The sequence below is a fragment of the Phalaenopsis equestris genome, unplaced genomic scaffold, assembly GCF_001263595.1.
Source record: "Phalaenopsis equestris unplaced genomic scaffold, ASM126359v1 Scaffold234658, whole genome shotgun sequence".
In the NCBI taxonomy this organism is placed as follows: Eukaryota; Viridiplantae; Streptophyta; class Magnoliopsida; order Asparagales; family Orchidaceae; genus Phalaenopsis; species Phalaenopsis equestris.
The window spans coordinates 302,234-311,906 of NW_018252564.1; the positions used below are offsets into that span (position 1 = coordinate 302,234).

Consider the following 9,673-nt stretch of genomic DNA (forward strand, 5'->3'; position numbering starts at 1 on the left):
GGGCGTTTGGTCTAGTGGTATGATTCTCGCTTTGGGTGCGAGAGGTCGCGAGTTCGATTCTCGCAACGCCCCTTTTTTCATTCATAATTTTGTTTTTGTTTTATTTGGCGGGTGTACGGATTTCTTAGAGGTGCATTTACATACCGCCTAACTTAATGTATTTATATATATATATATATATATATTATAATTTTACCTTTTAAAAAAATAATAATAAAACTTTTCATGCGTAAATAAAGATTGCAGATACATAAAAATTAAGTGTTGTATATAAGGTGTTGAGCATCATCTTTCGGTCTTGATTGAATAAAATTCACTGCTCTAAATCAATAAAATATAAATAATTCTTTTGGTTCATTCTTAGGGGTGTAAACGAGCCAAACACGAGCGAGCCCAAGCTCAACTCGTGTTCAACTAATTTATATTTCGAGCTCAAAAAGTGTGTTCGTATTCGACTCGTTTGCTTAAAGAAAGAGTCATTTTGACAACCCTAATCACATATCCATAAGATTTTAAAGATTGAGGCAAGATTTAAAACATCATTTGAATCGAATTTAATAATTTTTATTCTATTTTCTTCATTAATACTTTCAATTGATTATAATTCTTTGTAGCCTTGTAATCAATTAAATTTTTAAAAAATACTACTCATAAAAAATGTATATACAATTGATTAGTAATATTTTGAGCCAAAATGAGCCGAACACGAACGAACAAATATTTGTTTGTATTGTTCGTGTTCGGCTCGTTAACTTAGCGAATGAGCCGAACACGAGCTCTTCGTGAACAATGAGCCGTTTTGACAGCCCTAGTCATTCTTTGGATCTCCATCGCTTTCTCGCTACTTTTCCTACTCATTGTTGTTTCGTAAATGAAAAAAATCTAAATTGCCCTTACACGATTCATGACCGCGGGATCTCACACTTCACTTTCCTTGGTTTGCCCTTGCTCTCATTTCTGAAAAATTATTAGGTGCAAATTCTGCACATATAAATTTTATTATTTTTTGGATGTATTAAATCAATATAATTAAAATACAATAAAATCCATATATACTTATTCCGCACCTAATATTTGCTTCTCATTTCTGCATTCACCTTTCGTCATTTTTCCATCATTCGCCGTCTCAATTTTGACTCGTTGGCCCTCTTTTGTGAGTTCAAAGAATGTAGGATAATTCTCTCATGTTTCATTCACTCTCTTAGTAGTCACTCTTTCGGATATCATGTCGACGGAATCTCATCTCTCATCCACATTTTTCTTACATTAAGACCTCATGTGGATAGATTTTTTTTGCACCTTTCAGTTCTATAGAAGGTCTTGAAAATATAAATATGCTTAATTTGTAGTTGTAATTTAATTTACTTGGATTATATATATATATATATATATGTATGTAAAATCAGGAAAACTATATAATTTAGGAGATACTTTAGAAGGGAAAGCATAAGTATTAGTTCATTTACACTATAATAAAGACAATCATATATGAATGGTTGAGTTTATACCATATTCTAGTTGCAACCAGTTCTAATTTGGAGCCATCCATTAGGTAGATTACAATATACAAACTAGAAAGCTGGCAAAACCATACATGCTGTTCAAGTGTTTTAATTTGGTGGGCACCTAGTGTTTATTTGATTGATTTAGTTCAATAAACATTTAATTAATTATGAGCATAATTTTACAAAAAAAATAATTAAACTTAATTAACTTTAATAATTATTATATTAATATTCAATATTAAACTTTTAACTCCTAAACATTTTTAGAAATCATACAGTAATTTTAAAAACATGCTAATTAAATGAGGTGTTCATATTTTCAGCAAAAAAACATCTAAAACTTTTAATCAAATAAATCCAAATAAATCCTACTAAAGAGGTGTTTGCTGATTTAATAAACCTAAATTTATTAAATCCACCTTTTTGAATTTAATAAAATTCAAATTTAACATCAATCAAGATAAAATTCGAACCTCAAATCCAACATTTCATAAATCCACGAAAGTTACAATTTTTTTTTTCAAGTTTAGCTGAACTTAATAAATCATAAATCTTACTAATAAGGCGCTGCCAAACACCACCTAAAATTGTCAAATAATTTCTCCATATTTATTAAGATTAAACTCTTTCAAGATTTCATAAAACCTAATTTACTAAATCCTATTTCAACCAAACCCCTTAGACATACTGCATGCTTATTACATGTGTTGCCGTAAAACATAACACCTAAACGTCAACACAACCCGAAGTTTGGGTTAATTACTTGATTCGATCAACTAAAAAAATCTCTAATTTTCACAATTAATATTTCAAACATCAGAATTTCACATTGGAATCCATCATCTCACGAACAAACACCAAATTCTGTAATACATGCAAACAACATTTGAAAGCTTTGGTAAACCACAATTTCCGAAACAAGACATCAACATTACAATCATTTGGGGCTCGAGAAAAAAAAAAGAAAAAGAAAAAGAAAAAGAAAAAAAAAACAAACTCAGCATTGTAATCTGACTGTCAGTAGCTTATATTCTATACAGAAGTTTCAGATTTCACATCAAGGCATCACAGAAACCACCTACGAGCGGTTCGCTCAGGCATTTCTTCGGATATTTCGTTCACACTACTATATATTACAGAATAGCACTAGTTATAATATAAGTTTTATCATATACTACAGAATAGCACCAGTTATAATATACATGGATGAGGTATTGTTCTTGTTAAGCAAGAAAAACAAAATCACCAATTATACAGGAGGATGGAGATGAAGGACTGTACCGGCCCAGTTCTTCCATGGCGGGAGAGGAGAAACAATTTCTTTGCCTCTCAAAAAGATGGAGGAAGATGGCGTTTCTGCTGTTGTGAAGCTAACTTCATTAGTCTCATTTTCTGAAATAAATTAAGTTTCAGATTCTACCGTACAAATCAAAACAGTTGGAAGAACAGAGTGGTTGAACCGTCCCCAAAAGAGCGAAGACCTGCAGGCTTTACTAAGGCCCTGCACAATGGGCATGTCCGCTCTCTATCAAACCTAAGATAATAGAAGAAAATGTCAATTTTATGATGTTTATTATAATTGAAATTGAATGATTTATTTTGTGCTTCTATGGAAATATACAATGGGGATCAGAGAAGCTTAATGAAAAGAAAAATGATTTGTTGCTCACCATTCAGATACACAATCTTCACAGAAGATGTGCTTACAACGAAGGAGAATTGGTGTCTGCATCTTCTCTTGGCAAATAGCACAAAGATCGCCGGCTATAATTACCTGCATCAGAGCTCCAAGCTAAGCTATATGCCCCAACAAACACACACACACACACACACACACACACACACACACACACACACACACACACACACACACACACACACACACACACACACACACACACACACACACACACACACACAGAGAGCTAAGGTTCTAGTAAAATTCTCCCTCGGACAAGCCCAAAAAATAAAACCAAAAGATGTATGAATTCAATTTTTTCATGAGAAAGGTGTCAAAATAGTCCCACCTCTTCGCAAAGATTCATTTTAGTCCAAGAGTTTATAAAAGTATCAATTTATTTTTAGAAATTTTAAATAAATTATATTCTCCAAATGAAAGAGAACTTTCATTTTATATGTTTGGTATTTCAAGAAATATCTCAATAGAAGTTGTAATCAAACAAATAATGAAGACAAGAAAACAAGAGCTCTAAATAAAAGGAACTCAATACAATTCTATAAAATTGATTCAAAAATTGAATCAACAAAAACAATAACAACAACAACACTTTTATCTCACTAAGTTGGTCGACTACATCATTACATTTTCTCAATTGTGTCCTATTGTGCGTCATATATTCATTTAATTCTAATAGATTAAGATCATTTTTTATACAATATGCCCAAGACTTTTTAGGTCTACCACTATCTTTCTTAACATAAGTTGAATCTAAAACATCTAAGACAACTGTCTCTAATCTTGTATGCAATTGTAGCTACACTAACTTTTTCAAGAATAAATTCATTTCGCATTTTGTCTCTGTGTCGAGCAACTCATCCACCAAAGCATTCTTATCTAAGCAAAACTTAATTTTATTTTATGCTTCTCTTTTAAAGGCCAACATTCCACGCCATAAAGCATTGTAGGTCTCACCACCATCTTATGCAATTTTTCTTTAAGTCTAAGTGGTGCTTTTCAATCACAAGATAAGCCCTATGCATTCCTCCACTTCAACCAACCAACCTGAATTCTCCTAATAACATCCCCATCTATATCACCATCACTTTGAACAATAGCCGCGGGATATCTAAAACGTTCACACCTTTTAATAATTTGATCACCATAATTACAACTCTGACACTAGAGCTAATACTACTAAAATTACATTCAACATATTCAGATTTATATCTACTCAAATGAATGTCTTTAGACTTCAATGTAGACCTTCATAATTTCAGTTTTTCTTAAACTCATCTAGTCTTATTCATATAAAGAATATCATCAGCGAAAAACATACACTAAGGTACATCCTCAAGTATATGTCCAGTAAAAGCATCCATAATTAAAGCAAAAAAGATAAAAGCTTAAAGCCAAACCTTGATGTAATCCAACTGAAATAGAAAATACTTGATCAATCCTCCTATTTGCACACAAGCAACAACTCTAGTATAAATATCTTTAATGACTTGAATATAAGTCATATCAACACCTTCCTTTTCTAGGACTCCCCAAAAAATTTCTCTTGGAATCTTATCATAAACTTTTTCTAAATCAATAAAAGATCATATATGGATCCTCCTTACTCTCTCTGTACTTCTCCATCAAATCTCTCAATAAATGAATAGCTTCCATAATAGATTTGACAAATTCCAAGCTGATAATGAGAAATCTTTGTATCAAGTTTGAAGTTATATTCAATTACCCTCTCCCATAATTTTGAAGTATGACACATTAACTTAATTCCTCTATAATTACTTAATTCCTCTATAATTTCTTAATTCCTCTATAATTTGCACACTCTCGTGCACCTCTTTATTCTTAAAAATGGAGACCAAAATAAACTTTCTCCACTCATCGGACATTCTTTTTAGTTTTTAAAAGAATATTAAAAAGTTCAGTAAGCCAAGAAACTCTCAAATCTCCTAGATATTTCCACATTTCAATAGAGATACATGTCATATTGATTTTTCACCATTGATTTTCTTTAAAGCCTTCTCAACTTCCGTTTTACTAATGCGACAGTAAAAATAAAAAAAAATTATTATTATTAATGATATTAAAATCACTTAGGTCGATCGTATTTTAAAAAACTACATTAAAAAATTTATTAAAATAGCTCACCTACTTATGTTGAATATCTTCCTCTAAGAAAAACACTTTTATTTTCATCTTTTATACATTTTACTTGAATTAAATATTTACTTTTCTTTTTCATTTATTTAGCTAGTTTATGCATAAATTTTCATCCTCTTTAGTATTTAATCTATTATAAAGATCACTAAAAATAGAATTTTTAGCGTCACAGATTATTCTCTTAAATTCTTCTATGAGTCACCTTATATTTTTCTCAGTTCTTTAAGCTTAACATTTAAACAAAATTTTATAAGACTTCTTATATTTTATCAACTCTTGCACATTATTATTCCACTACCAACTATTTTTATTTATAGAAAATTTTTCTTTTTAATTCTCTAAATACATTTTTTTGCTACTTGTTTAACAGTGTATGTTACTTTATTCCACAAAGATTTAATTGCTTCTTAAATATCCCAAATGTTGAAATCTTATTCCACTACCAATTGGCATAGGGACCCCAAAAGTTAATTATTTTCGTTTTTATTTCTGCCCATCATAGAAAAACTACAAATTAAAGGTTATTATAACTCCTCTCACGTTAATTTGGATCAAAATAAATAACATTTAATTAATAATTTAAGTTATCGTAACTAGCACTAAGTTATGAAGACCAACATTCTCACACTTGGTCCAAATTTTATTTTAACTTTAAGAAATAAATTCATGGATCATTGCAATACAATAACAAAATGCCTTTATCCCACTATCTGGGGTTGGTTACATGAATCATTTTTCTCCATTGTGTCCTATTGAGAGCCAATTTTTCATTCTAATAAACTAAGATCATTCTTTACATTATATGCCCAAGTCTTTTGAGGTCTACCCCTCTTTCTTAATATAAGTCGAATCTAAAACATCTATTCTCCTACCCAGATCATCAGATGGTCGGCGTTTAATGTGACCAAATCATCTAAGACGACTCTCTAATCTTGTCTGTCATTGGAGTCATTGGAGCTACACCAAGAGCTACACCAACCAATTCACAGATAGATTTATTCCCCATTTTGTCTCTAAGTGTCAAGCTACTCATCCACCTAAGCATTCTCATCTCAGCAACACTTAACTTTGTTTTATGCTTATCCTTTAAAGGCCAACATTCTACAACATAAAGTATTGCAGATCTCATCACCATCTTTTAAAATTTCCCTTCAAGTCTAAGCGGTACTTTTCTATCACAGAATAGGCCTGATGCATTCCTCCATTCAACCGACCAACTTGAATTCTACTAATAACAACCCCAACTATCTCAAATCACTTTGAACAATAAACCCGAGCGTCTTAAACGTTCAAACCTTTTAATGATTTGATCACCCATAATCACTACTATGTGATTAGAGCTACTACTAAAATTACATTCCATGTATTCAACTTTAGATCTATTCAAACGAATTCTTTAGACTCCAATGTAGACCATAATTCAAGTTTTTTCTTGAACTCTTTCTCTAGCCTTACCCACAAGAAGGATATCATCAACAAAAAGCGTACACTAAGGTATATCCTCCTATAAATGTCTAGTGATAACAATCCATTAAGAGCATCCATAACTAAAGCAAAAAGATATAGGCTTTAACAATATTTTAAAAGGTCTGGGCGTTAAGCAAAGACATTTTAGTTTTTATGGGGTGATGCATGAGACCAAAGTCATCGGGCATAAGCCTCAAATTATTAATAAATATATATATATATATATATATATATATAAATATTAAGAAAAAAATAAACTATTTGTGCATAATAAAAAAATTAAACATAAACAAAACAAGTCTTCTATGATTAAAATCTTCAAGATATTAGCAAAAATCCATCACAAAAAATAGAAATATATAAGAATAAGTAAACATGTTTAAGCCAAAAAATAAATTATGATCATTTGATCTTAATCCTTGAAGGTTATTCATTTTCAAATTCAACATCAAATCTTATTCACAAATAGTTGTGTCTAAATCACAACTTGGTCATTCATATTATCTGCATTCATTGTCCACTTCATTAAAGTTATCATCATGCTCAATGTCAGGTGCATTTATAATTTATTTCTCCTTATCATTATTGTGTAATTATAACCACAAACAAAATCATATTCATAAAAAATTAGGATCTTTTTTCTATAAGAAAATTAAGAATACATATTTAGAATCTGTTTATTGTTCACCACACATTTGATTACAAAACTTACATATGAAATGTTAAAATATAATATAGTATAACTCGGAGGATTCATATTGATGCGAAGAGGGGTATACATACCTATTACAGGATCTACTAGTAAGAAAACTGTATGACCAAAAAATGTCAACTTGGACCTTGACAGATTCGGCAATGGTGACATGATCGTTGTCGCCTGAGAACATGAAGCAAAGAAAGGCTTCAATCTTTGCTTTTGAGGAACAGAGGAAAGTAAGAACTGGTCGGTTACTTTGGCCGATCATCAATCAAAATCGACCACCAAAAGTTGACCACCGAAGGCCGACCGCCAAAGTGCCAACAATGAAGGGCCGACCATCAAGGGCTGACCACTGAAAACTGACCGCCAAAGACCCAACCATCCTGGGTCGACCACCTGATGTCAACGAATATAACAACAAGAATGCTTCAGCGAGACAAATCTAAGCATGAAAGGACCACGACACCCCTCACAACTCCCTTTAAAGCAAGGGCATAAATGTAATATTCTTTTCCTCTCTTTCTCTCTCTATAAATAGAGGACTTCTAGATGTAAAAAAGGGTCCCCTAAGCTCCCTCTCTCTCAAACCACATGTAGAAGAGAACTCTTGTTCCCACTTGTAACTTTCAAGTTGTGTGGAATAAAATGGGCCAGAGCCTAGAAACACCCCTCTTTGCCCCCCCTTCAAGGGACAACTCTTTCTCTCACTCTCTTTTCTTCTTCCCTCAGATTTCGCGCTATCCCTTGGGCACGAGCAAAAGAACATGTTTAAGTTCAACGCCTTAAAAGGTTCGGTGAGAGTGGATCATGTCATCACCAAGAAGATGAGAAAAACTGAGGAAAAACACTTCCGAGAGACTTTCAGCAAAGAGCTCGCAAAGGGAGCCTTCAACAACAGGTTCAGAAGCCAAACACATTCCGACGATATTCAACGAATACTCGGGGACTCTGACGAGTTCAAGAAACACTCTCAGATCATAATTTGAGAGCCTAAAAACAAGCTACAGAGATTGATTCTTCTAATGTTGTTGAATCCGTGGCTTAAGACACAAATTTCAAAAAACCAGAATGGATTTATGGGATTTTGGGCCAACTTTTGATCATCGATATCAGTCGCTCGTTCGAAATCATCCCGTTGAAGTCTAGTCGCTCGTCTAGAATCCGCCTGCGCTGGTCGATGATCATCAATGTCCCGTGGAGTGCAAATTTCTCCCATCAGCCTACAAAACCGAACGAAGTGTCAGGCCAGCCGATCGCGAACCCTTGGCCATTCCGCCAAAGTCGACAAAACCCCACCGACATACTTTTCCAGCGAGATACTGTGATTCAAAGGTTGGGTGACATGGAAGATCGAGATCGGATTCCACTAACGAATTAAGGTTAGATGAGATGATTTTTAGATTTGGAAACTGTGTTCATAACCAGAGCAAGCTGCACATGTGGTTTTCCGCTTCCTATTGGCCGACCATTTCCAGCGGTCGTGCTAGTTGTTGGCTAACCTATTCCAACAACCAACCTTTCCCGCCAACCGAACAGTTGCAACCAACTCTTTTTCAGCTGTTGACCACGTTGCGAGCCGAATGGTTTCATAAACTGAGCACATTGGCGATCGACCAAATTCAGGTGGCCCGCTCAATACAGCAGCCAACCGAATTGTTGCCTCAATAAATCCAGCGACCAACCAGTTGCCACCCGATCAATTCAGCGATTGATCACATTGTCGGTCGACCAAATTTCAACGGAGCTGAGGATGACAAATGCAGCCGTAGTCAATGCGATCGGATGGAACGCTCGAAGCCATGTCATGGTTGGTTGCCAAAGAAGCATCAATTGATCACCAATGTTGCATCCACCGCCCAAAAGGGGAAGATTAACATACATACCGCCCAATCCTGCCTCTATATATCTAATCTCTAAACCTTGTTATTTTATTTGTCGAAAAGTGCGAACAGGAATGTTTACATGCATAACACTCCTTTCTCTGATTGACCGCCGCTCAGTCGATCACCTTTTCGGTTGAATAACTCAAGTATGGCAGCGACTTTTCCGACCGCTCGTCAAAGAAGAACTTCACACCAACATGTGTTTAGTTGCCAAAAGAGAAATAAAACATGAAATATAATGTATATATATATATATATATATATA

General features: G+C 33.6%; 1 protein-coding gene and 1 non-coding gene across 2 annotated transcripts in view; one reads left to right on the forward strand and one right to left on the reverse strand.

Annotated features, from left to right (window-relative positions):
- TRNAP-UGG lies at positions 1-72 on the forward strand. The gene has a single exon. It is a non-coding gene; the product is annotated as a tRNA-Pro (tRNA).
- A 3,099-nt stretch (positions 73-3,171) lies between these two features.
- Positions 3,172-9,673, reverse strand: part of LOC110038985 (RING finger and transmembrane domain-containing protein 2-like) — a 35,239-nt gene continuing 28,737 nt past the window's right edge. Inside the window, exon 7 of the mRNA XM_020743916.1 lies at positions 3,172-3,279. Within this exon, the coding sequence (XP_020599575.1) occupies positions 3,172-3,279 (108 nt within the window). The remainder of the gene's footprint in view (positions 3,280-9,673) is intronic.